We start from the raw sequence: 26,986 nt of genomic DNA, 5'->3' as shown, positions 1-26,986 counted from the left end.
TGGCTTGAGTCTCAGGTTCAGGTGGACTGAGTCTCAGGTTCAGAGGCCTGAGACCCTTGCCGACATCTGTGTCTCTGGGGACTCCACCTAGGCCTCTGCCCCCATATAGAGGCTGGCTTACGGGTCTGGGAGTTCCACATCCTTGTCCCCAAATGCCATTTTCCCATAGCAAAAAGGCCCAAGACTAGACAGAAGATGAGCTTCCTGACAGTCTGGGGCTAAGCCAGCCCAACAGGCCGCGTGGCCTTCCCTGCTGGCCCGAGATGGCCAGGTTGCCCCCAAAATGCAACCTACCAGGAGGAAGCGAAAGCAATTCCCTCAGCCTATTTCTACCTCCGTCTCTTTGCTCCTATCTTCTTGTTGTCATTACCTTGATTTCCCTGTCTCTCTCTTTGTTTCATCTCAAATCCCATCTTTTCTATTCCTGCCATTCTCCATGGCTGGATCCCTTGTCTATCTGTCATACCAACTCCTGTCTCTGTCTCTACCTGGCTTGGGCTGGGACTGATGTGGGGAGAACTGTCTGCAGCCCCCCTGTCTCTGTACCCTGGAAAATGTGGGTGTGTGTGTGGGAGGGGTGGGAGGTCACATGTTGGGGGCACTGGGCCGAGATCCTGTAAGGAACCTGCTCTTCCTTCTGTCCGACACTGCCTGCCGGTCCAGCCCACCAGTCCAGCGCCATCACCATGGAAACCAGCAGCCGACTTCCTATTGGTGGGCAGGAGGGGAGGGGGGAGGGGAGGGCTGGCTCTCCCTCGCTCACCCCCTTATTCTGAGGCTCAGCCCTCCTCGGCGCCCACCATTTCGGGGCTCCGGGACTGTAGGGGACCCTTCCAGTCCCCAGAGCCGAGGCCAGCAGGAACAGAGACTATGAGGCAAGCAGCCCACCGACCCAGACCTCCTTAAGACCAGCCCAGCCGCCTAGCAAGCTGGCGAGCAGCAGCGGGGAGAGGAGCAGGAGATAAAGGACCACGGCAGACCTTTGGGGATCACCCCAGCAGCTCCTGTGGACCCTAGCCAGGCTGAGGGGTCCTGATGGGTGGTCAGACTCACAGACGCTGACGGACACACCATGACAGCGATGCACCCAGCAGCACAGCACTGAGACACTCAGATACAACCGGTGACAGCATCACACACTGCCACAGCCCTGCAATACAGACAGCCACACACACAGAAACAACTGGTAACTCTGAAACAGGCACACACAGTGACACACAGAACCACTACCCCCGGCACGCACAAGTGGGGGCACCCATCCTCCAAACACACACACAGCAGCGCTGACCGGCACAGGCAGACCTGGAGACACACGCACACCCTCACCCGGGCACTGCTGTCGGTGGCCTCCGCACATCTTCCCCACCCCCACGGGGACACCCTTGCTCCTCCACACACTTGCACGCACACACAGCCACGAACAAACACAGCTCACATACCCCCAGCTCAGCTCTGGCAGCCCCGACTCCTGCAGCCTCCTTTGTGGGTGAGGAAGAACTCAGTCAACCTTGGATGGAGCTGCGGTGAAGCCAAGAGCTCAGAGAGGAAAGGGTCTGGCCTGGCGTGACCCTCACCAGCCCCTCCACCTGGCTGGGTGATGTCCCCCTGCCCGGGTCCTGGGGACCCTTGGCAGAACCATGGAGCAACTGACACCCCTCCCACGGCCGGGGGACCCCGGAAACATGGAGCCATGGGCACTGCCCGCCTGGCAGAGCTGGACTCCAGGCCAGGGGGGCGAACCTGGAGGTGCATCCCCAAGCATGGCCGATACTCTGGCAGCTCTGCGTGTTGGAGAACCGAGGCCTGAGGAGAGCTCCGAGCCCGAGGGAGCCCGAAGCCCCGGGCCTGTGGGTGGCATCCAGCCTGAAAGAACAGAAACTGGGCTGCCCAGCCCCGGGCCGGGAGCATTGAGCTCTGGACCCAGCTGCCAGAGGCTGGAGGACAAGGAGGTGGAGGCTTTCTCTAAGGTAAGGACGCTGTGGACGGTTGGGGTCTGCGAGGTCAGGGATCTCACCATGCCCTCCAGCATGGGCATGACACGCAACTTCATGGCCCACCTCTCTTCTCTGGGCCCATCTCTGTCTGTGGGCTTGTCTCTGTGACTGTCTGTCCTCCCTTTGGTCAGGAATCTCACTGGCTCCGTTTTTCGCCATCTGTCTGTCCTTCTGACTCTGCCTTCTCTGTCTACCTCTGGCCCTCCCCCTTCCTTCTCCCTCTGTGAGTCTCTCTCTGACCGTCTGTCTGTCTATGTCTGTCTATCTCCTCTGCAAGTCTCTGTCCTTGGGGGCTGGAGGATACCGGGGGCGTGTGGAGGTGTGTGATGGAATCAGACTCCAGAGGAAGCAGATTCAGGGGAGGGGGCTCAGTGCTGGGCTGAGCCAGGGAGGACAAGTTTTGGGGTCGGTACGAGCAGTCTCCTGTAGAAGATGGAGGGACCAGGACTTTGGGGAATCAGGGGTCCTGAGGAGCCTGGAGGAGTGGGGATGGGAGCTCGAGCTGGCATTTCCTAAGAGGGGAAGATGGGCAGGGATGGGAAGAATTGAGGACTAGCAGACAGGGTCCCAGGGTTGGGGGATGCTAGTGCCGGCAGGCAGGACTAAACAAGCCCTTCTCCTGGGCCTCCTGTGCTCCCCCCGAAGGCCTGAACTGTGTGGGAGAACCTTCTCGTCTCCATGTCTCCTTGGACTGTGGAGGGGGAATGCTTCCCTATGGAGGGCTCTGATTTCCACAGGTAGGGTGGGTTCCTGAGTCGCTGTGCCCTGTCCTTTCCCATGCCAGGGCAAGCTGAAAATGGGCTTTGGGGACAGGCCCAATCTGGAGCTGCTGAGGGCCGTGGGGGAGCTGCAGCAGCGCTGTGCCATCCTTAAGGAGGAGAACCAGATGCTGGTGAGGCTTGGAAAGCGAGTCCTGGGTCCTGGTTGGTGCTGGGGGGAGGCAGACTCAGACACCCCGGGCCTCTGCCTCGGCTTCCTTCTCGTCCCATGAGCATCGCTCCAAGTGGGAGCTCCATGGAGCTGATATGACCCCAAGACCCGGAAAGGGTGAACCCCTACCTAGAGTTGCCAAGGACCCCACTGTGAGCCCAGGACTCTAGCCCAAGGCCCGGGCTGTTTAGGATTGGGTCTGGGGGGTGCTCCCCACATGCCCCAATTCTGGCTGACCCCTTGTCAGAGGAAGAGCAGCTTCCCCGAGACGGAGGAGAAGGTGCGGAGGCTGAAGCGGAAGAACGCAGAGCTGGCGGTCATTGCCAAGCGCCTGGAGGAGAGAGCCCGGAAGCTGCAGGAGACTAACCTGCGGGTGGTGAGGATGGGAGGCCACTGGATGGAGGCTGGGCGACCAGGGAAGAGGGGCGCCAGGGCTGGGCCGGAGGGGGTGAGGCTTGGGAGTCACGGGCTCTTAGCGCCTAGGAAAGCAGGAACCCAGGGGCTGAGGTGTAGGAAGGGCAAATGCCAGCCAGGCTAGGAGGCTGAGGGTTTCTGGAGCTACAGGAGGGAGGGAAGGGCTGGGCGGGGAGTTCCTGAGCAGGCAGGGAGCGAGATTCTGGATTACCACGTGCTGGTGCTGGCTGCAGCCTCCAGCTGAGCTCATCTCTGGGTGCAGATCTGGTGGGGGCAGGGATGAAAACCCATCACAGTGGCAGCCCTCAACTAGCAGCATGCTTTGGGCCTCAACTAGGATGTGCAGTTAACCCTTTCACTCCCGCTTGAGGATTGCAGGGATTGGGTCAAAGGGAGGCTGTTGGTCTCCTGAGGGTAGATCCAGGGTAGAAGCAGGAGGCCACACTTCTAGGTTTTCATCCTAACCCCTCCTGTGAGAGGAGCTGAGGATTGGGAGGAGGGCCCCAGCCCTCAGATGACCGTTGGCCTTACCCCTCCTCTGGCCAGGTGAGTGCTCCCATGCCCAGTCCAGGGGCCAGCTTGGAGTTGTGCCGGAAGGCCCTGGCCCGCCAGCGAGCCCGGGACCTCAGTGAGACAGCCAGTGCCCTGCTGGCCAAGGACAAGCAGATTGCTGCCTTGCAGCGGGAGTGCAGGGAGCTGCAGGCCAGGCTCACCCTGGCTGGCAAGGTGCGAGGAGGCCTTGGTCACCCCTTCCAGCTCAGCCCTACACAAGGCCGCCTGCTCGGCAGTGTGGGATGTGGACTGAGATGTTAATGAGATGCAAATAAAGCGAGAAGGTGGAGGCTGCTGGGGAGTAGGTTCCCCTGGCAACGGCCCAGGTGGGAGCGGGGAGAAGGAGCCTGAACCGAAGGGGGTGGAGCCATGAGTCCCAGACCTGGGAATGTCTGTGCTCCAGCCTTCAGGCTGCATGCCAGTGGGTCTGACTGTATGAATGCACACATACCTCACACTGGTGTGAAGAGGTGTTCTCAAGGCATTTAGCACAGTGCCGGGTACGCCGTGAGTGCCCAGTAAACGAGTTCCTGGGAATATTTGCACACGGGCTAGCGGAAGCATGTGGCTCTGTAAGCATGCATCTATGAGCAGGCATGTATGCATGGGGGGATGTGTACTTTCCCCCGCGCCGGAGCCCCTCCAGTCAGGCGGAGGGCGGGCTCTGCTGGGCATGGCGTGGGGCGGGCAGGGGTTAGGCCCGACTCCCCTCCTTGTCCCGCGACTCCAGGAGGGCCCCCAGTGGCTCCACGTGCGGGACTTCGACCGGCTGCTGCGGGAGTCCCAACGGGAGGTGCTGCGGCTGCAGAGGCAGATCGCCCTGCGCAACCAAAGGGAGCCGCCCCCGCCGCCTCGGCCCCCAGGCCGGGCCGCCCCGGCCAGAGCAGGGGCGCCCGCCCCCGGGGCCCCGGGAGAGGTGAGCGCCGGCGCATGGGCAGGTGTGTGGGTGTGCGGAGATGGGGGTGGGAGCGGCTCGGGGGATCTCCCCCTGTACCGCGCTCAGGGCCCCGACGACGCGGTGGTGGCGTGCGCACTGCAAGGGCTTGGGGGACTGTCCCCAGCTGGGAGCAGGGTCCTCTGCCCGGCCTCCCGGGGCTCGTACCTGCGCCGCGCCCGCCCCCGGGGGCTCGGGGTCTGCCCTCCGCAGGCCTGAGGCCCGCGGCCCGCCCCGCCGCCCCTGCCGTGCCGCCAGTGGTACGGCCCGGCTGCAAATCCCCGGTTGCCCTGGCAGCCACCCGGGGCCCAGCCCGCGCCGCTGCCTCCCGCCGCAGCCGCCGCAGCGCGGGGACGCCCCCTTCAGCGCCCGCCTGGTCCGTCCGGCCCGGCCCGGCTACTCGGGGGCGGCAGTGTGTCCGCCCCCAGCTCCAGGTACGGGCGGCCCTCACTGGGCGCCGGGCTGAGGTGGCCCCTGGTCCGAGGGCTAGGGACTCCGCTCCGGACCCCCAGAACTTAGAGGTCTGGCTCCTCTCCATCCTCTGTACTGGGCAGCACTTAGGTCCACCTCCTTCCGGGAAGAGGGGAGGGAGAAGGGACCTCCTGGCGACCAAGGCCTCAGGGTGTGGGATGCTTCTTGCTCAGATTTTGCCCCTCTGCCTGGCCCAGAGAGGGAGATGCATCGCCCATCAAGACCTGTCCTCCTCCGGAGTTTGCACGGATAACTGGGACGTGCAATAGGGTGGGCTTGGTGGAAGCTGGGAGGAGGGTCTGGCCAGGTCTGCAGGCTCTGGGCCGAGCCCAGATTCTATGGATCCATAACCCTTAGCTCTGGGGACACCACATCCCTGGGGGCCCAGGCAGCCTCCTACTTATCTGCCAGTCGCTGAAGGACACCCAGGACAGTTATTGAGTGCAGAGCAGGGCTGGAAGCTAAAAAGGGAAAGCTTTGGCCTGGATAAGGGACCCATCTCCCAGGGCACGCATGGGTCTCAGGATCTCAAAGCACTATGTCTGGAGGACACAGGGGTGCAGCCTCTGCTCTTCCACGTCAGCTGGAGATGAGGGGATGCGGTGGGGGGCAGACAGCACCCCTACTTCCCGGGCAGGGATCTCTTTGCTGAGCGTGAGATGGGGTGGGAACCTCCCTGAGACAGGCGGGGCTGGGGGTAAGCTGCCCTGAGGCCCTCTTCTCAGGTGCCAGCCCTCTGCCCCTGGCCATTTCCAGGCCACGCCCCAGGAGGATGTGGAAAACCCACCCGTGGTCCTAGGGGAGCCAGAGAAACAGCAGAGGGTGCAGCGGCTGGTAAGTCCCAGGTCGAGGGCTGGAGGAGACCCATTCTGGGTGGATCTGCCTTCCCACATGAGGAGCTCCATTCTGACCTCACAGGAATCAGAGCTCAGCAAGAAGCGGAAGAAATGCGAGAGCCTGGAGCAGGAAGCCCGGAAAAAGCAGAGGCGATGTGAGGAGCTGGTGAGCGCCCAGCCGGGCGGGCCTCCCGGGGGGCCAGCTCCTCCCTTCCCTCAGGCCAGCCAGGTGGTGGGCTCCCCTCAGCTCTGCTTCCTTCCCTCCTGCCCAGAGAGTGCTTTTCCTCCCGTTCTGCGGGGCTCCCCTTTCCTGGCTGATGCAGGGTCCAGGTCGGGGAGGGCAGTGTCCTCTGTGTGGGGAGAGGAGGAAGGTGGGCGCTGGGACCCTCCCCAGAGGTCCTCTGGTCTCGCAGGAACTGCAGCTGAGGGAAGCCCAGAGTGAGAATGCCCGCCTCGTGGAGGAGAACTGTCGGCTCAGTGGGAGTGCCACGGAGAAGGAGCAGGTAGCAGCTCTGCCCAGGTCCTGCTAGGCCCCTGGTCTCCAGGTGAAGGGCTGTCTCCTCCACCCGCCCACCCCGGACTGGGCTAGAGTATGAAGCGTACTCTTACCCCTGGTGAGGATGCCGGGGGTTGAGGCTCACACCCTGAGCTCCCTGGCCCTGCCCGCTCTCCAGGTGGAATGGGAAAATGTGGAGCTGAGGGGCCAGCTCCTGGGAGTGACGCAGGAGAGGGACTCGGCCCTTCTCAAGAGCCGGGGCCTGCAGAGCAAGCTGGAGAGCCTGGAGCAGGTGCTGAAGGTGAGGGGACTGTCCGGGGCGGGGTGGGGGGGCATCGGTCCCTGGCACAGGGAGAGAGTGGGACAGTGGCACTCTGTGGGGCACTGGGGTGTAGGCCGAGTCCTGGTGCCGCTGGCCCTTCCCTCCTGTAGCCTCAGTTTCCTTTTCGACAGAGAGTATGTGGAACACACGGTGTCTGAGGCACCCTCATCTTAGATCTTCTGTAGGAACAGCAGAGCAGGGCTTGGGCCTTGACGCGGGCTCTTGCGTTTCAGCACATGCGGGAGGTGGCCCAGCGGAGGCAGCAGCTGGAGGTGGAGCACGAACAGGCCCGGCTGAGCCTGCAGGAGAAGCAGGAGGAGGTCCGGAGGCTGCAGCAGGTGTGGGCAGGGGTGGGGCGGGGACGGAGTGGGGGAAAGGTGGTAGGTTGCCGGACCCCAGCTTTATCGTCACTCATCCAGTGGGTGTTTACTGAGAACCCATTGTGTGCCAGGCACCGTGCCGGGCACTGGAGGGACCGGGAGGGGGCAAAGATCAGGTCCCTGACGGATCAGCAAGTAAACAGATCCCAGAGTGCCGCGGGGGAGGTGACTGGCGTGATGTGACACAGAGTGGCTGGGATGGGGTGAGTGGCCTCTTTAGAGAGCTCGGCAAGGAAGGCCTCTAATACCTCAGGGCCCAGAAGGAGCCAGCTGATGAGCACTCCAGGGAAGGGGAATAGAAGTGCCAATGCCCTGCGGCAGGAAGGAGCTTGGGGGTGCAGACCAGTGCGGCTAGAATGTAGTAGGATGGACAGAACAGCCGGAGTGGGCAAGAGCCAGATCACATCAGGCCTCAAAGGTCAGGGGAAGAGTTTGCATATTTTGCTCTCTGAGTAGTGAGAAGCTGTTGAAAGGTCCTGAGCAGGGGAGTGGCATGATCTGATTCATCATTTTAGAGGATCACACTGGCAGCCCTGCAGAGGATGGACGGGGGAGTGGGCACGGAAGCAGGGCAGTCAGGTGTCGGGTGGCTGCAGGGGTCCAGGTGGGAGATGATGGCTGTCTGGATTAGGGTGTAGGCAACACAGCTGGAAAGAAGTGGATAGATTTGAAATATTATTTTGGGCATAGAACTGACAGGATTCACCATGGGATTCCAGTTGAATGCCTGTTCTTTCACCCATTTGCTGACTAAATGGAGGGCGAGGCTTTTCACTCCCCAGGAGTGAGGGATGAAGGGCCTCAGATTTGAGAGGCAGGGAATCCTGAGTTCTGTTTTGGCGAAGTTTGGGTTGTGTGTTAAACACTCAAGTGGAGATGTCCATAGACTGCGGGATTTATGAGTCTTGAGTCCTGGGGACGCTGGTCTTGGAGACAGGTTTTGGAGCATTCAGTGTGTCTAGTCGTGTGGCTAGAGGGGACCCTTTGGGAGAGAGTAAAAGCAGGCCCAGCACTGTGCCCTGCGGCGCCCTAACACTCCAGAGGGGTAGAAGATGAGCCGGCAGGAGAGGCTGAGAAAGAGCGTCAAGAGAGACAGGAGGGAAACCCTGAGGCAGGAGGTCCCTCTCCTTGACCCTGTTGCCTTCTGACTCCATTCAGGGTGGGAGTCAGAGGGAGGAACCCTCAGCCCCTTCCCAGCCCCCTTCCCTCTTTCTCCCCCCTCCTCTCCCCTCCTCCCCTTTCTTCTCTCCCTTCGCCCTCCCTACCCTCCTCCCTTCCATCACACTCTATCCCACCCCCATTCCTCATCCTTCTCCTCTAGCATTTTGCCTCCTCCCACCTGTAGGCCCAGGCAGAAGCCCAGAGGGAACACGAAGGGGCCGTGCAGCTGCTGGAGGTGGGTCCCTGGGGGCGGCCATGAGCTCTGCCCGCTTCGGGGAGGCTGGGGAGGTTCAGCGAGCGCTGGAATGGGTGGCGTGGGTGTGTGGGGAGTGGGCTCCCAGGAAGGGCCCTTAAGTGCTCTGGGGCCTGGGGGCATCCCCTCCCCCTTTGGCCCTGAAATATCCTTCCCTTTAGCAATTGCTTAGTCAGTCTAGGGGGCTGACTGGGCGGGGTCCGCTTGGGTCCCTCGTTCCTTCCCTCCCTCTCTGGGCAATGACCTACAGGGCAAGGGTTCTAACCTTTCCTCTGTGCTTTCCTCCTGCCACAGTCTACCCTGGATTCCATGCAGGTATGTCCTCCTGATTCCCCACCTCCCTGCGGGGGGGCCTCCCCAACACCTCTCCAGGCTGGCCGAGCTGCGTCTCCTCCCTTAGGTCTAAGTGGTTCCAACCCTCATGTCCAACGACGGGGGTGCGACTGGTAGCAGACCTGAGACTCTGTAGATGGGCTGGGATTCTCACAGGATATGTGGGCCACTCCCTCGTCCCAGATCTGCCACTGTGCTTGGCAGAAACAGGCCCTGCCCTCCTCTAAAACCTAGCCGCTGAGACCTTGAGAAAGTTCCTCACCAGTCTAACCCATGATCCCCTTGACGGGGACTCTCCTGATCCTTGAGAAAAATTCCTGGGAATTGGCTCATTCCTGTCACAAAGATGTCCCTGGCTCCTGTGTGGGATCTCTCTGGGGACTTCTCTGAGGCCAGGGATTTGGGTCACTGACTGTGGCAGGGTGACAAGCCACGGAGCTGAGAAAACTCCTGAAGTGATACTGTGGTGGTGATGGGGGTAGGGCGACCCCTTTTGGCCTAGAAAGCAGCCACAAGCAGGAAGTGCCGCTGCCTGGGGCACGAGGCCATGCTGCAAGAGGCAGGGCTGGGAGTGAAGCTGGCCCACAGCTCCCGGTCTTTACCCTCAGCAGCACACTATTCGGGGCAGTGGGGCAGCCAGGCTGAGGGTTGGTGCCCAGGCCTAGGGGCTGGGCAGATGTGATCTGAAGCCTAGTGCGGGGCTGTGTGGAGATGGCACAGTTTGGATCTGGCAGCTTTGGTGGGTCTTGTGGCTTATCGTGCGTCTTGGCCCAGGTCCGGGTTCGAGAACTGGAGGAGCAGTGCCGCAGCCAGACTGAGCGCTTCAGCCTCCTGGCGCAGGAGCTCCAGGCCTTCCGCCTGCACCCGGGCCCCTTGGATCTGCTCACCTCCGCCCTGGGCTACAGTACCCTTGGGGACCGCCCGCCACCCCCATGCTGCTGCTCTACCCCCCAGCCCTGCCGGGGGTCTGGCCCCAAAGGTGAGGTAGACCCCAGTGACATTAGCCTGGAATCCCCAGGTCTGGGCTTTTTTGTATATAGCAGAACTCAGGGTCAGAGAAGGCTAGCAACGCACCCAAAATCACACAGCAAGTTAGAGCCAGGTCTGGCTTGAACCAGGCTCCAATGGGGAAAAAAACAAGCCCGCAGGAGCATCTCGACCTGCTGCTCCTCCCCCTTCAACAAGATCTCTGTGGCCATGGCTGGGAGGTGGGCACTAGGAGTCAGTAGCAGGCAGTATGGGCTGGTGAAGAGCCAGCTGGGCTTCAGTCAGATCTCGTGGTCCCAGCTCCACTCACTTAACAGTTCACGATGCTGCTAACGCTCTGTGGGCCGTGTGTTCTAAGCTGTAAGACAGGAGCACCCAATGCACCTCATCAAGCTGCTCTGAGGAGCCTATGAAATAATATATGTAAATCACCTCCACCACCACTTAGTAAGTCCCCCCACCACCCAGTATTTCCCTTCTTGTAAGGAAACTTGGCCGTGGAGGGCCTGACCCCTAGATCCAAGAGGACCCTTGGTCCCTGGTCGCTCCTCAGGCCACAGACCCCAAGGCTACATGTCATCTTTTCTTTAGACCTTGACCTCCCGCCAGGCTCCCCAGGGCACTGCACCCCAAAGTCTTCCGAGCCTGCCCCTGCCACCCTTGCTGGGGGCCCTCGAAGGACGGCCAGGAAGGCAGAGTCTCTCTCCAACTCCTCTCGTTCCGAGTCCATCCACAACAGCCCCAAGTCATGCCCTACGCCCGAGGTCAGTGCTGGGGCGGGGCTGGGGGGAGGGGGGTGGGGAGGTGACCCAGGAGTTGGGTGGCCGCTGGCCCGTGTGGGGTCCCAAGTGGAGCCAGGCTGCGGGAGAGAGGGGCCCGTGGATTCCTCCCGGTGGGCGGGGAGCTCAGGTGGGGCCCATCCCACCCTCCTGCAAGCCCTCCCTTGGGGCCGCCCAGCCCCACCCCTCTGGGGCCCAGAGAGGCCCTAGAGTCCTGGGCTGGATGGAGGCAGACACTTTGGCGCCAGGATCCACCTAATGAGGCTGGTCCTGAGTGTCTGTGGCTGAAGCAGGCGGTCGTGTGAGGAGGAGCACAGGTTCCGGGATTCAGGTCCCAGCTTTGTCCTAGGCAAGTCGCTGCCTCTTTCTTGGGCTTCGGTTTCCTTGTCTGCATTTGGAACTAATAACCCTGCCACGTGAGGCTGCTGTGAGGATTACGTGAAAAAATACAAGGGTGGTACCTCCCTCAGTGCCGGGCACACCGTAGATGCTTAACGTGTGGCAGCTGTTATTACTACCAAATTCTTTGGTATCACTCACAACCCCTCCGATCACCTCATCCCTCTCTCTACCTTCCAAACCCCAGAAAGTGCGTGGGGTGGGAGGGTGGTCAGGAGCAGCCCTGCCGTCCCGGGTGGTTTCAAGGGGTAGAACCCGGCCACGGCCTCTACTGCCCCCTTGTGGGATGGAGCGGTGGTGCTGGCTTTGGATGCCCCAGTTTCCGCTCCCAGTACCCTCGTCACGGACTTCTCAGCCCCGTCTGCCTCCTGGCCTCCAGCTCTTCACCATCGGAGTGCTTGGCGGCGTTTTTTTAAAAAAAATTTATTTATTTATGGCTGGGTTGGGTCTTCGTTTCTGTGCGAGGGCTTTCTCTAGTTGCGGTGAGCGGGGGGCCACTCTTCATCGCGGTGCGCGGGCCTCTCACTATCGCGGCCTCTCTTGCTACGGAGCGCAGGCTCCAGACGCGCAGGCTCCAGACGCGCAGGCTCAGTAATTGTGGCTCACGGGCCCAGCTGCTCCGCGGCATATGGGATCTTCCCAGACCAGGGCTCGAACCCGTGTCCCCTGCATTGGCAGGCAGATTCTTAACCACTGCACCACCAGGGAAGCCCTTGGCAGCGTTTTTACCTTAAAGAGACAGACTGTCGTGGGACACCCTCCCCCGCCCCTACCCCACCGGTGTGGCTGGCCCTCTCGCCGATGGGGAAAGTGGTCTTATTTACTGGGCTGGTGCAGAAAAGAGGCCGGGGCTCAGGGAGGGATCCAGTTTACCCCGCCCCCCCCCCCACCCCGTCCCTTGAGCCAGGGCATCTGGGCTCCGCCAGGCCCTGCCAGCTCAGGTGCTGAGTTAGAAAACATCGGGGCCCGTCGCTGCCGGCCTTGCCCAGCATCTGCTCAGTTTCTCTTCTCAAAACGGTGGGTCCTCCTCTGCCTGCTTTGCCTTTGGCCCCTGGGTCCTGGAGGGGACTGGCCCTTTCTGCGTGTCCGCAGGTGGACACAGCCAGTGAGGTGGAGGAGCTGGAGGCAGACAGCGTCTCCCTGCCCCCAGCAGCACTGGAGGGCAGCCGGGGGGGATCCAGGATCCAAGTCTTCCTCGCTCGCTACAGGTGGGCCCTCACCCCTGCTCCCCATTTCCCCAGCACTTGGGCTGTAAGGGAGGAGGGGCCGCTGAAGAGCGCGGCCTCTGGAGACGGTGGGGGTGGGGCAGGGACCCCAGCGGGACATGTCCTCTTAGCCTCGTTGGGCTGGGGTGGGCGCAGTGGGTGCTCCACGTGGTTAAAGGGGGACAACCAAGTCTCCGTAGAGGCCGAGTGCACTGGGGGAGAGGACACAGGACACGGAGAGGAACGTCAGTCGCTGTCCTTCTCTTTCTCCTCCTCTGCACCTCCCCCAACAGCTACAACCCCTTCGAGGGCCCCAATGAGAACCCAGAGGCAGAGCTTCCGCTTACCGCTGGCGAGTACATCTACATCTATGGCAACATGGACGAGGATGGCTTCTTTGAAGGTAGGAAGGTAGTGGGGATCATTCTGTCCATTCGCCTGCTTTTAAGCTCCTCTTCCCGAAGACCTCCACCCATCTGTATCCTCTAAGCCCACTGTAACTTCTCAGACTCAGCTGAAAGGCATCTAGAGACCCGGCAGCCCACGGGGAAAGGGAAAGGGAAAGGAAGGGCTGTGGGAGCAGCTGGTCTGACTCCAGACCTGCCCAGAGCAAGACAGGGCCTATGACGGTCCAGGTGGCAGACAGAATGTCACAGGGAATTTCGGCTAAGTTCACTCTTGTGCTGGCAGACAGGGCATGGCAGCGCTTAGCACTAGTGACCTCGAGGTCAGCCATGTGGCATAGATCTGATGCTGGACCCCAATCAGTGTGGGGAGGAGGAATCAGGGTCCAGAGCCCAGGAAAGGGTGTTAACGAGTGGTTAGCAGGTGTCAGGGCCCAGGCAGGGCGTGAGCTTCAAGGCAGTTCTACAGTGCCCGTGGGATGGGGCAACCGCGGCAGATGCCCCATTACTGAGACTGGGCAACTCCTCCTTGGGCCCCTCGCCTGCTGTTTGAGTAGGGGATGATGGTAAACAGCTAAATTCTCTATAAGGATGGATAATGGAGAGCAGGATTAAATAGCTCCCGGGAAAACGCTTTTTTTAATAAAAAAATAAAAATAAAAACAGCAACACCTTTTTTTGGAGGGGGGCAGCTAAAACATAAATATTAACTAACCACAGGTTACTAGAATTTGAACTATGCAATTTGGGATAGATTGAAAGGCATGTAGACAACTGGGTGTAGGATGCCCTATTCCTCCTCCCCATGCTTCAGCTAAGTGACTGCTTCATCTGTGTCTGGTCCCACCTGGGCTGCTCTCAGTGGCTCAAGCTTCAGGAGCACGAGACTGACTCTGGCCCAGGCTCCAGCACCAGCCTCTCAGGGCTGTGGATCTGCTTAGTGTGATGGTTCCTACCGTTAACCTCACACCCCATAGTGTTAGTGCTTATATTAATCTCCTAGGGCTTCCGTAACAAATTTCCACTAACTGGGTGGCTTAAAACAACAGAAATGTGTTCTCTTACAATTCTGGAGGCCAGAAGTCCGAAATCAAGTTGTTGGCAGGGCCACACTCCCCCTGGAGGCTCTAGGGGAGAGTCTGTTCCTTGTCCCTTTCAGTTTCTGGTGGGTCCAGGTGTCCCTTGCTTGTGGCCACATCACTCCAGTCTCTGCATCTGTGGTCACATTTCCTCCTCTTCTTCTCTCAGTGTCTCTCCCTATGTGTCTCTTATAAGGACACTTGTCATTGGATTTAGGACCCACCCAGATAATCCGGGATGATCTCATCTCAAGCTCCTTCACTTAATTGCATTTGCAAAGACACTTTTCCCAAATATGGTCATATTCGTAGGATCCAGGGTTTAGGATGTGGACATATTTTGGGGAGGCCACCTTTCAACCCACTGCAGTGCTCATGTTATCTAATTTATTGAAAGTCCCTTTTGTTTCTTCTTCAAGTTTCCTTACTTTTTGTTTTTCCCTCCTAGAATAAGTAGAGAGAGAGGGTGTTGGGGAAACTTACACGCCTTCCTGCAGCTCAGGCCTGCCTACACCCCCCTAAACCCTGGCCCTTGCTCCTCCTTCCTCCCAGTAAGGCACACCAGCCGCCTGCTCATCTGTTCCCCAGGAATCTTTCTCCTTTTCCCAAATTAGCTGTGGCGCGACAAACTGTGTGTCCGATTTCTTGTTTTTCTGATGTCTCACAAACAAAAAACAAACGCTTTATGATACTCTGTTGCCAAGTGTTCAGGGGAACTGGCACAGGGTAACAGAACTTACCTTCAGTCGCTGTCTGAACTGACTGCCAGTATGCTTCTGGACCCAGGCCTGCTGTGGGTCTCAACCCCTTCTAGAACCCACAGGGGATTCTTTTCTCTGGCAGGTATGTCTTTTGTGTCTAAAGATTCCTTCCCTTACTCTGACCAGATGGGCGTCCCTCTCCCTTTGAGGATGTCTGTTTTCCACCCAGGGAAGTTGAGGGGCACCCCCGCCCTCACTCCTCAGGCCTGTGTAAAATGACAGTTTTCAAACATACGGAAAAATTAAATAGTACAGTGAATACCTATGTACTCACCACCTAGGTTCAACAGTTAACATTTTGCCATAATTGCCTTTTCTGTATGCAGGTTAAAAAGATGATTGAAAAGCAAGTTGTAGACAGATGGTATTTTACCCAGACATACTTCAACATGCATCTCCTTCTAAGGACGTTTTTCTACATCTTTGCAGCATCACCTGGGAGCTCGTTAGAAATGCAAAATCTCAGCCCCATCCAGACCTAGCTGAGTTAGAATCCGTATTTTAACAAATCTGCAGGTGATTCATATGCACATTAAAATTTAAGATGCCTGTCCTATGTGTCTACAATACTGTTAATCACACCAATGAGAATTAACAGTAACTCCCTAATCCAGACCTTGACTGCTCCTGTCTTTTAAAAAGCGGTGACAGGTAAATGTGGATCTGAATCAGATGCTTAAGATCACCCACTAACCATTGCTCAAATGCATTTATTGGACTGCTTTTTCTCTACCTCCTCTCTGTCTTCCCCTCCCCTGCCCTCCCTCCACCAGGGGAGCTCATGGATGGCCGAAGGGGCCTGGTCCCTTCCAATTTTGTAGAGCGTGTGTCCGACGACGACCTCCTGACCTCCCTGCCTCCAGAGCTGGCTGATCTGTCCCACGGTTCAGGCCCTGAACTCAGTTTCCTGAGTGGAGGCGCGGGCGGCAGCAGTAGCGGCGGCCAGAGCAGCGGGGGACGCAGCCAGCCCAGAGCAGAGGAAGAGGCTGCAGGGGACGAGCTCAGTCTGAGCCCCTCGCCCGAGGGCCTGGGTGAGCCCCCGGCCGCGCCTTACCCCCGCTGTCTGGCTGTCCTCAAGCAGCTGGCCCACAGCGTGGTGCTGGCCTGGGAGCCACCTCCTGAACGCGTGCAGCTGTGCGGCTACCACGTCTGTGTGAATGGGGAGCTGCGGCAGGCCCTGGGGCCCGGGGCACCCCCCACGGCTGTGCTTGAGAATCTGGACCTGCAGACCGGGTCCCTCCGTGTCTCTGTTCAGGCCCTGACCAGCTGGGGCGGCTCTGACCCTCTGCGCTGTTGCTTGGTGCTAGGGGCCCGGGCCGGGGTGGCACCTAGCCAGCTGCGGGTCCGTCGACTGACAGCCACGTCCGCTGAGATCACCTGGGCGCCCGGCAATAGCAACTTGGCCCATGCCATCTACCTCAATGGGGAAGAGTGCCCCTCTGCCTGCCCTAGCACCTACTGGGCCACCTTCTGCCACCTGCGACCTGGTACAGTCTATCAGGCCCGAGTGGAGGCTCAGCTCCCGTCTCGAGGGTCCTGGGAACCAGGCTTGGAGAGGCCAGAGCAGCGGGCTGCCACCCTGCAGTTCACCACACTCCCAGCAGGTAGGTGAGCTTGGGCACCTGGTGTCTTTAACACCTGGGAGGTCAGGCCACGGAGGGCGGCCGAAGGGGAGGCTGTTGCTACTTGCGTTTTTAGAGAAATGGCGAAGTGGTCTGTTACGTCTGGCAGTGAGTGTGCTGCATTATTGGGTCTTGTGCCCCCTCCCCCTAGGCCCACCTGATGCCCCCCTGGATGTGCAGATTGGGCCAGGGCCCTCCCCTGGAATCTTGATCATCAGCTGGCTCCCGGTAACAATTGATGCTGCTGGCACCTCCAACGGCGTCCGGGTCACAGGCTATGCCATTTATGCTGATGGGCAGAAGGTATGGCCTGGGGACTGCCCACCTGTACCCTGGGATCGAGATGTGGGTCTCTCCTCGCCATGCGCAGAGGCCTAGTCTCCCCAACCTGGCACAGAGGCTGCCTGGCCCTGGCATTTGGGCACTAAGTAGCAGATTGGTTAAGAGCATGGGCTCTGGTAGCAGATGACTGGGATTCCACCACTGAAAGCACGTGGCCAGGAGGCTTAGATGAGATGTGGCATGCCAAGGGCGCCGTGCCTGGCATGATGCCAGTCACTGTGGTGGTCGTGGAGTCCTCACACCTGGCCACCTCAGCCTCCCTTTCCTGTGCTGTGCTCCTTCCACCCTGCAGATCATGGAGGTGGCCTCCCCTACGGCAGGCAGCGTGCTGGTGGAGTTGTCGCAGCTGCAGCTGCTGCAGGCGTGCCGCGCGGTGGCCGTGCGCACCATGTCGCCCCACGGCGAGTCGGCCGACTCCATCCCGGCTCCAGTCGCCCCCGCCCTGGCTGCAGCCTCCTCGCCAGCCAGGGTCTCCTGCCCCTCCCCACAACTGGGCTCGGAGGCCAGACCGCCCCTTGCTCCAGCCTCCCCGGGGCCTGGAGACCCCAGCTCTCCCTTCCGGTGCCCCAACCCCCGTGGAACTCGAGAGCCCCCCGGGGGGTCCCCGGCAAGCTCTCCCGGAGAGACACCAAAAGGATCCTCAGAGGAGCCCCCAGTGCCTGGCTCTCAGGTACCCTGCTGGGGAGAAGGGGAGCAGGTGGAGACTGGGAGAAGGGTCTGGCGCTTGGGCCCTTCCTCAGTGCCTGCCGTTCCAGGAGGAGGCTGGGCCAGCTGTGCTGGGTGCCCCAGGGGACAGCAAGGCCAGTGAGCCAGCCTTGGGAGAGCGAGTTCCTGGCCCTGCAGCTTCCTCCCTGGCCGAGGAGGAGGCTGAGTGGACCGCGGGAGAGGCCTGCCCGGCCCCTGGCTCCACCCAGGGAACACTGGCCCAGAGGCTGCCCTGTGCTGAGGCCTGCCGTGGAGGAGACACAGGGCCTGGGCTGAGGCCCAGGGCTGAGGTACGGGGTTGGGGACACTGGGCCGCCTCAAGGAATCGAGGCCCCCCTCCCTGCCCTCTGCCAGCCCAGATCTGGCTGTCCTCTCTGCTTGTTCTCTGCTCTGCTCTGGCTCTGTGCTGTATGTCTGGCCAGCTCTTTGTCACTTTGTCTTCCAGGTTTCTTTCCTTTTTGGCTGCCATCCTTCTTCTTCCCCACCCCCTACTATGCACACCCCCCGTTTGGGGCATGACCCTGTCTCCCTCTGCCAAGGGACCCCGTTCATTCTGGCTGAGGCTGACCCTGCCAAAGCCCCCCCGCACCCCCCCACCCCCCGCATTCCCTCCCTCACCTCCCTGTTCTCCTCCTTTGTCTGGCCTCTTGCAGAGAGAGGACACGGCCGAGCTTGGGGTCCGTCTGGGGAACTCTCTTGTGGACCATGGCCGCAACTCAGATCTGTCAGACATCCAAGAGGAGGAGGAGGAAGAGGAAGAGGAGCTGGGTGTCAGGACTTGCTCTTTCCAGAAGCAGGTTGCTGGCAACAGCCTCAGGGACGATGGGGCCAAGGTAACGGGGTGAGGAGGGACTGGTGGGCCCTAGACCTCGGGTTCTGGGGGCCTCTGCCCCACGTGTCAGCAGCTGCTCCAATGCCACCGAGTGCCAGCAACATTCTAGGTGTGTGGCCTGGGCCCTGTCCTGAGCAGCAGATAGGAAGTGGCTCAGGCTTGGCCTCTGCCCTCCTGGAAAGAAAGGGAAGAATGAGGCTCTCTTTTCTGTAACTTCTCCCCATCAAACCCACCAGACGCAGCGCCCTGGCCATCTGAGAGCTCGTGATGGGAGCTTCCAAGGAGGGGGTGGGAGGCCTCCCTGCTGTTACAGGCATGGCCTGTTCCCTGACACTTCTGCCCCTCGGGATCCCAGCATCTGGGCAGCCCGTTCTTAGGTGTGCTCCCTAATCCTTCCTCTGGCTCTGCACCGGACATGCTGTGTGGCTTTGGGCCAGCCTCTCTCTCTGGTCTTTCCTCTTGGAGGAAGCTGAGAGAGGGCTATGGGTTACCTGAAACCCCTGCCCTCATTTGAGGGCAAAGGTCACAACTCTGTCCTTTTCCCACGGACCTCTCTTCCCTGCCGCCCTCCCCCACCTCCCCCCAGCCCCAGCCCGACCCCTTCTGTGAGACTGACAGCGACGAGGAGATCTTGGAGCAGATTCTGGAGCTGCCTCTCCAGCAGTTCTGCAGCAAGAAGCTCTTTAGCATCCCTGAGGAGGAGGAAGGAGAGGACGAGGAGGACGAGGAGGACGGGAAGAGGCCAGGGGCGGGCTCTTCTTCCCGAGACCCCGACCCACCTGAGCCTGCCTTCCTGGGGCTGGGCTGTGACAGCGGTCGGCCCCGAGGACCTGGCCTTTGTCCTTTGTCTCCCGAGCCCTCCAGGGCTGGGGACCGCCTGGAGGACATGCCTGGACTAGTTGGCGGAAGCAGCTGGAGAAAAGGAAGTGGCTCTCCCGAGAAGCCCCCCAACCGCAGGCGGTCCCCAGATCCCCGTGAACACTGCAGCCGACTTCTCAGCAACGGCGGGTCCCAGGCCTCTGGACGACCAGGCCCCGCCCGGGAGAGGGGCGGCCCCCCCGTGGGCGAGGGCACCAGGGCTGGACCAGAGGCTGGTGGGAGAGGGCGGCCGGCCCCTTCGAGGAGGTGCCCCCGTGGCCCAGCCCCAGAATCAGGCCTGGCCAGCTGCCTCTCCCCCAAGTGCTTGGAAATCAGCATCGAATATGATTCTGAGGATGAGCAAGAGACGGGCGGCGGGGGCATCAGCGTCACCAGCTCCTGCTACCTTGGAGATGGGGAGGCGTGGGGCGCAGCACCCACGGGAAGGCTCAGGGGGCCTCCGAAGGCCAATTCAGGCCCCAACCCCTCCCCACGCCTCCCGGCCTGGGAGAGAGGGGAGCCAGAGCGGAGAGGCCGCAGTGCAACTGGCAGAGCCAAGGAGCCACCCTCCCGGGTCCGTGCCCTCTCCCCACCCTGGGCCGCCCCCTGCCTGCTGCCGCCTGGTGGCCCTGCTTGCTGCCCACCGGCCGCTCCCATTCCACGCTGCCGTCTCCATCAGCAGAGGTGGGGCTGGGCCTCCGGGCTCCCTCACCTGCCTCTTCCCACCCACATTCCACTGCTTTGCTGCTGCTTCTGCCAGTCGGAACTGGGACGCACAATATTCTGTGGCCATAAGTCGCCAATTGCCGCCAGCCAGCCCCCTGCCTCTGGGCCGGGGGGCCCCTTCCTCTGCTTAGCTAGTTACATCTTCAGGACACTGACCGTGATGTCCGGCCTCATCCAGCCCTGCCACCGAGAAGAGGCACTCCTCTCCCACGCTCCTCGGCCAACTCTCAGATCTAACCTTAGTCCCTCTACTGCACTCCTCTACTAAGGTGGCCAGAGCTGGGCCTCCCCTCCTGCCCTTCCTCCCCACGTGGGGGTGTCTGATGCCTCCAGTGAGGTTGGGCCACGGCTCCAGGAGAGGAACGTGTGTCCCTGCTCTGCTGTGCCGCTTTCGCTGACGGGGCAGAGCTGGGGGAGCGCTTGCGGGGTCCTGCCCCTGCTGAGGTGCCCGCCAGAGGGGCGGTGTGTCACTTCCGCCGTCTGTTGCCCTCTCTTTGCAGGCAACAGAGACTGGGGAGCCCAGAGGGCAGGATGGCTCTGGGCGGAGGGGCCCCCAGCGGAGAGGGGGCCGGGCCCCCAGGCCAGGCTCCGCGGAGCTGGGTGAGCACCTGTGGGGGGCTGGGCCAGGCTGAGGGGGCTTTCCTGCCCCCTTGGCCAGAGCTTATTGCCACTGCTCTCCCCAACAGCCCCTCTGAGGAGCCCTCCAGAAGAAGCACTGGCTTACCAGGACCTACCTGTCAGGGTCTTTGTGGCTCTGTTTGACTATGACCCCGTGTCGATGTCTCCCAACCCTGATGCCGGGGAAGAGGAGCTCCCCTTCCAGGAGGGCCAGATCCTGAAGGTGACTGACTCACTGTCTGGTCCTCCTTTCTCCCTCCTTTCCTGCGCTGGGGGTATGGTAGCCACGCGTGGGTGAGAACCAGGTGATGGTTCTAGAGCCAGGTGATGTGGGGTTGGGTCCTGATTCTGCCACATCTAGCTGTGAAACCTTGAGTAGATTAGCTAACTCCTCTGGGCCTCATTGGTAAAATGGGGATAATGTTAAGTGTCTACCTCACAGGGTTGTTTGAGGATGAAATGATTCAGTACCCATAGAGCCCTGAAACTGCCTGGCACATATCACAATGTGACAACTGCTGCTGTTAGCATTGTAACTTTTATTGTGCCTCCAAGTATTTATTGAAGGCTTTCGGCTATTGCTCTGAGGTCAGGGAGATCTAGTCTGGGCCGGACTGGGGGGATGGATGTGCAGATAGTGGGTGACGACCACACGGAAAGGGCTATCTTCTGTCATCCCTCTGATCCGTATTCTTGGCTATTTCCCCCTATCTCCTGTTCCACAAAAGGTAGAGCATTCTTCTGCAGTCCCAAGTGTGGTGCTGTGAGCTCGGGGCCTCGGGTGCAGGGAGCAAGCTGAACTGGCCTCCTGACACAACCGATCTTCTTCGCGTCCAGGTGTTTGGGGACAAGGATGCCGATGGCTTCTATCGGGGTGAAGGCGGGGGCCGGATGGGCTACATTCCCTGCAACATGGTGTCCGAGGTGACTGCGGACAGTCCTGCAGGGAGACAGCAGCTGCTCCAGCGGGGCTGTTTGTCCCCAGATGTTCTCGTTGAGGGTTCAGGTATGACCTGCTCCTGTCCCCCACCCACTTCCTGCCACCACAGTGCCAACTCCAACACCACCCGCGCCCAGAGCAGTTGGTATGTCTGGAGTGGCTGAGGTGCCTGCTTGGTCCAGAGTCTGGCAGAGCCACTGGGGCCCTCAGAGACCGAGGCCAGTGTGGCCGCGGCAGTGAGCTTGCCGCCTGGAATGGGGGTTCACTGCCGAGGGGACTGGCCCTGTATTTTGGATCCGGGAGGTGGGGGATGAGAGAGGAACGCCCTTAGACGCTCTAGTGCAGGAGCCCTGGTACAGCCCCGAGAGAAGACTGAAGTCTGTCCATCTCCCTCCCTCGCCTGGGTTTCTCTCTAACATCTGCTTGCCTTCCTGGACCAGGGAATGGTCCCTTTGTCTACTCCACAGCTCGCACAGCTGGGCCTCCCCCCAAGCCCCGCCGCTCCAAGAAAGGTGGGTGAGACCCCCTTCTCCCTCGGGGGCCTGTGAAGACGGGAGGGTGGGGACACTACGTGGCTCCCTGGGGAGACACATGGGAGGTCTTGAGCAGGTTCAGGAAATCGGGCCAGACCTTCATCCCCAGCCACCCCTCCAGTGGGCAGCTTCATTCTAATGGAGATGCGGAGTGGTTTGCTGGGACCGCTGTTCCAGAAAGCACCCGACTATAAATTCTATGCCAGCTGGAGCGAGTCACTTACCCTTTCTGGGCCTTAGTTCACTACGAAAACCGAAGGGCTGGGCTGATGTGCTCTCCGAGCGTCCTTCTCCTGCATCCCTTGTGTGAGGCTGAGCATCCTGCCTGCCCTGCGCCAGCACCCCCTCCCCCGCCCCCAAAGAAGAGGGATGTGAGGGGCGGGGCTCACAGTCATATTCTCTCCACAGCTGAGTCGGAAGGCCCTGCCCAGCCCTGTGCAGGTGAGGGGCCATCCCTGTGCAGTGGAGACTGGGGAGAGAGGTGGGGTGGGGCAGCCCCTCTGACCTCTCCCCAGGGGCTACAACTAGCGGGGAGGTGGTGAATAGGGGTCAGCAGGCCTCCAGTGCCAAGGATAGTAGGGGGGTGGGGGAGGGTCTAGAGAGAGTCCTGAGTCTTCTCCCCCTCCCCCTCCAGGCGCCCCCCAGCCGGTCTCCTCTACTGGCCTGAAAGCTCCCCGCTCCATGGTGGCTGCATTTGACTACAACCCCCGGGAGAGCTCCCCCAACATGGACGTGGAGGTGAGGACCCTCAGATAGAGCCCAGCCAAGCTGGGTGGTGGCAGGGCCTCCCTGGGCCTGACACGTGCCTCTTGGTCTCTCCATAGGCAGAGCTGCCCTTCCGGGCAGGGGACGTCATCACTGTGTTCGGGGGCATGGACGATGATGGTTTCTACTATGTGAGAACATGGGGGTGGGGGGGTGTGCCCAAGAGGGCTCTCCCAGAGCCAGGGAGGGGGATGAGCAAGGGTTCCTGATGGAAGCCCGGAGGGATGGACCAGGTAGCCTCCCATGATAGTGACGTTGACCCCAGGCCGTCCCCTGGGGCTTCAGGGTCAAGGGGGTGGGGGTGAGGCCTCTCGTGGTCTTAGTCTCAGCATCTCCTCCCCAGGGGGAACTGAATGGACAGCGGGGCCTGGTTCCATCCAACTTCTTGGAGGGCCCTGGGCCTGAGGCAGGCGGCTCAGACAGGGAGCCCGGGACACCCCAGGCCGAGGGGCAGGTCAGTGAGGACCTGGGCTCCCGGTTCAGCAGTTGGGTCTCTATGCTGCTGGTGTGGTTGGAGGGGGGCAGGGGTGGGCAGGACGGCATCGTGCGAGGAGTGCAGCCGGGCAGTGGTCCAGGTGCGCACTGCGCCCAGGGCGGGGCTGTGAGCTGCCGCCAGAGGGAGCCCAGCCGGGGTGGCTCCCTCCCGGTGTGCGCCCCTCTGTGCAGTGGGGTGAGGCCGAGACCTTGACCCCAGCTGCCCACACCCCCGGCCAGTGCGGGTGAGGGGCCCTGTGGAAAAGGACCCTCAAGCCTCCCACACCTCTAGCCGTCATAGCCCCTGGTACAGGGACCCTCCCCACCCCTCTGCTGCATCTCTCTGTCTCCCAGGTGCCTTTTAAAGCCAGATGCCCAGCAAGGCCCAGCTTCCTGGGTGGGTGGAGTACAATTAAGCTCCAGGTTCACGGGGCAGGGAGAGGGTGAGGAGGCCAGGCGCCAACGGGAAAGCCCTGGGTCTCCATGTGCAATCGTTCCACAGGCAGGGGCTCTGCAAAGCAGGACCTGCCCCTAAGGCCTGGTGACCTGGGTGACCTGGTGACCAGGTGGAGAGCGTATGGTCTGGCCGTAACCCATCTCCTCTCTTTGTTCCCTGTTCTTCAGAGAACGAGGAGGAGAAGAGTCCAGTGCTAGATGGAGATAGATATATGTAGAGAAAGCGACATGTAAGTGGGGACTGACCCCCTATGTCCATGTCACCCTACTCCTCGTGTCAACATAATCAGACGGTGCTCCTTTGTCTCAGACACCGGAGCTGACCTGGCTTTTCCACCTTCTTCCAGGGAACGGGGAGGGAGCTCTTGCCGTGAGCCAGATTTGGGCCTAGGATCAGGCCCTCCCCTTGCCTTACTCTGGGCAATGCCAGCTGCCACATGAATACATGTCATCCTAGGATATAATGTCCCATATTAGCTGAGTCATCATATTCTATAGCACATGCAGCTTATAGAATATTATGTGACATTCATATGGCTCATCAGTATATTATGATACTATATGACTATGGTATTATAATATTGTGATTATTATTGGTGACAGAAGGATGACACTAATGCCACCAGTAATAACAGTCTTCCCCACACAGTCTCCTCTGTATCATGACCTGTTAGGGAATCAGATGCATGATTTTCTGTCCAACTCTCCATTTTCTCCGCTGGGGGGGCATAAAACGGGAGGCTTAAACAGTTGGAGTTCGTAGATAACCCCAGACCATTCATGTCTGGGGCTCAGAGACTCCCTCCATTTGTTTCCCCAGCAACCCCTCCCTCCTGGGAGCCCTGGGAGCGCGTGGGAAGGGCCTACCCCCCTCCGCCCCACCCCAGCCAGCCATCAGCCCTGGCTAGTTGGCAAGAGACTCTTTGACCTCTGGGTGCTAGCAGAGCTCTTTGTGGGCGGCCCTGCCACATCACCAGGGTCTTAGGTGAGGGCGGGCCCCAGGCTGGGCACCCAGCACCTGCCAGCAGACTGCCAGGCTCTGGTGGAAGAGGGGGTTTGAGGAAGGGAGTAGGGGGCAGGGGATGGAGAACACACAGGCTGGCAGGAGCTGGCGGGGCTGTACCAGGCACAGGAGGTCGCAGAGTGGATGTGGGAATTTGGCAGGTAGCGGGGAGGCTTGCTCGTGGCTCTCTTGTTTGCCCAGCCGCTGTTCTTAGGCCACTAACAGCACAGTCTGGGTGGGCCTGTGGCAGAGGGAGCCATTCACGGTGGCAAAGAGAGCGAGAAGGAGATTCTGCAAGGGAGACGTGCTAAGGGAGGGGCAGCAGCCTCCAGAGCTGTGGTGGGCGCTGAGCGCCGCCCGACCGTGAGTCCCCTCTGGCCCCGGGCTCCCTGCAGCCCTCTCAGGGGCCATTCAAGGAAGAGTCTCCATCTCCTCCCCATGGGGTGGGCACTCCTCCACTCCCTGAAGGCCCTCGGACACCGCGTCTGCTGGCCTGTGCGGACCTGCTCCTTCCGTCTGTGCGCTGGTGCAGGAACCATCGTTCCTGGAGTGTATGGCTCCCTCCAGCGTCCCTGTCCCCGCTCTCCCTTCGGTTGGGAGGGGATGACGTGGGGGATTTGGAGCACCCAACCCGAGGGTCAAGTCCAAGGACTCTTGAGCCCAGCATCCTACAGAGAAACCCAGAGAAGGGGAGGGGCTTGCCCAGGTCCAAGTGAGCAGAGCAGAAATGAGACTCCACGTCTGTCCCTTCTGACTCCCAGCTTAGTGCTCCCTCAGCATCATCGCGCCCATTTGCCTCTCTGTGCTCTGTGTGGGGCACTAGCCAGGCGGTGGGTTTTGGTTCGCGACTGTGGGTCCGTGACCTGGGGTCTGCAGGCCCCTGAGGTTGTGGCGGAACGGAGGCGGGTTGGGTTGGGGGTCAGGCCCTGACCTTGCCCCTTTTCTCTCCCATTCTAGCACTGGGCCAGCTCAACACAAGGGCCCCCAGCGCCCCCAGGCTGGCCCTGTGCTCCTGGCCCTGGCCGCTTCGCCGGGATTGAATGGGGGGTGCCACAGGGCCCGAGCAAGAAGGTGTGGGATCTCCTCTCCAAGGGGAGGCAGCTCCTCAGGAAACTGGGCTCTGGGAAGAAGGAGTGACGCTGCGGCCCGTCCTGCAGGCCCGAGGCCCCGGCGCACTGTCCTGGCTGCTTGGGGAAGGCCCTGGACTCGTTCTCCCGAGCCAGCGCGCTGGCACTTGGAAGGGAATTATACTCGGTGAAGGTCAGAGCTAGATGAGCCCTTGCGGATGAATCCTCTGGATGGGCATCTTCCTCTGACAGGAGGGCAGCCTGAGCCACAGCGTGCAGAAGCGAGTCGGCCACAGGGCTGAGCACCTGGGTCACAGAGCCAGGCCTGGGTGTGGACTCGTGACTCCTGGTTCTCCCACCTCCGCCTGGTGTCCAGCATGCAATGCTAGTCCCTTCTTGGCCTCCACACACCTGGCCCGGGGACCCTGTTCCCTCCACGGCGCTGGCCATCCTCATCAAGTCTTCCCTCCGTGTAGGAGAGTTTACACTGGATTCTGCCGAGCCCCCCAGCCCCGGGGCGGGCAGAGGGGTGGAGCCGTGTATATATGTACATACTCAGTGCCTCAGCCCAGCTTCCTCCATCTCCCTTCCACTGCACAGGCCCAGGAAGGAGAAGGGCCAAGCCAAAGCGGGCCTGACCCCGCCCCATAGCGCTCCCCTCCTGCCAGCTGCCCTCCTGGCCTGAGACCCGGGCCAGTGGGCAGAAAGCAGGAGTTGGGTTTGCCTTATTTTGCTCATCAGATTCAACTTCTCTTTTGCATCGTTTTCCTCTGGCCCCTGTTGGAGTCGGGGGCCTGCGGAAGAGGATGGATTTATGCAGCTATTTTCATACATTCCCTGTTCAGATTGGGGTGGGGGGCTCTCCCCCCTTACCCTAGCCACCTCCCTCCCCCTCCCCCTCCGGCTGGGTGAGTGTCTCTGCATGTTTCCTTTGCTGTGGTGGGAGATTGTTCGACTGAATGCCCCCCCCACCTTGGTCCCCAGGGGTGTGGAATGGTGGGGGCATTTGTTTAAAGAGACATTTTATTATAATAAAGTCTATTTTCACAACACCCATGCTGGGCTCTACCTGGGATGAAGGACTCCTGAGGGGCGGGTCATGGTCGGCTTTGGACTCCACTTTAGACCCCAGAGGTTAACGTCTGAGGGTGACTGGGGTAAAACTAATGAACACCAAGAAGACCAAGCAGAAGCAGCTCTGGAATTCTCTTCCTAGGAAGGTTTGGCAGCTTCCTGAGTTCCTGGTTGCAGGGCCAAGTGTTTGGAGTTGGGTCAGGGTCCTGGAGGAGGAAAGTGACCTGGGAAGGGGGTGGGGAGACAGGAAGAGAGAAGGCACCTGTTTCAAGGTGGTGGAC

At 60.6% G+C, this 26,986-nt stretch overlaps 1 protein-coding gene and 1 long non-coding RNA gene across 9 annotated transcripts in view; one reads left to right on the top strand and one right to left on the bottom strand.

Moving 5' to 3' along the window:
- The first annotated feature begins 784 nt into the window (after nt 1–784).
- On the top strand, nt 785–26,683 carry TSPOAP1 (TSPO associated protein 1). Of its 8 annotated transcripts, none has more exons than XM_082371944.1 (32): nt 785–1,967; nt 2,779–2,886; nt 3,172–3,300; nt 3,885–4,064; nt 4,621–4,806; nt 6,052–6,129; nt 6,214–6,297; nt 6,545–6,634; nt 6,806–6,928; nt 7,183–7,287; nt 8,675–8,725; nt 9,038–9,058; nt 9,851–10,055; nt 10,655–10,827; nt 12,334–12,449; nt 12,740–12,849; nt 15,464–16,294; nt 16,464–16,615; nt 16,947–17,324; nt 17,410–17,649; nt 18,013–18,192; nt 18,778–19,623; nt 20,276–20,375; nt 20,462–20,616; nt 21,231–21,399; nt 21,801–21,845; nt 22,275–22,307; nt 22,501–22,604; nt 22,691–22,762; nt 22,975–23,085; nt 23,730–23,791; nt 25,522–25,658. In XM_082371944.1, the coding sequence occupies exons 1-31, from the start codon at nt 1,638–1,640 to the stop codon at nt 23,757–23,759; spliced, it is 5,535 nt and encodes a 1,844-aa protein (XP_082228070.1). In that variant the 5' UTR covers nt 785–1,637; the 3' UTR covers nt 23,760–23,791; nt 25,522–25,658. The 8 variants fall into 8 exon arrangements, with proteins under 8 accessions (XP_082228070.1, XP_082228069.1, XP_082228074.1 ...); XM_082371943.1 differs by having other exon boundaries at nt 21,774–21,845; XM_082371948.1 differs by lacking the exon at nt 23,730–23,791 and having other exon boundaries at nt 15,998–16,294; nt 21,774–21,845; nt 25,522–26,683.
- LOC309618424 overlaps nt 26,646–26,986 on the bottom strand; it is a 12,440-nt gene continuing 12,099 nt past the window's right edge. Inside the window, exon 2 of the long non-coding RNA XR_014238464.1 lies at nt 26,646–26,929. This is a non-coding gene — a long non-coding RNA (uncharacterized lncRNA). The remainder of the gene's footprint in view (nt 26,930–26,986) is intronic.

Source organism: Balaenoptera borealis, assembly GCF_965194805.1.
Source record: "Balaenoptera borealis genome assembly, chromosome: 20".
NCBI lineage: Eukaryota > Metazoa > Chordata > Mammalia > Artiodactyla > Balaenopteridae > Balaenoptera > Balaenoptera borealis.
The sequence above is the reverse complement of the archived record's forward strand: the minus strand, read 5'-3'. Positions and strand labels throughout refer to the sequence as shown.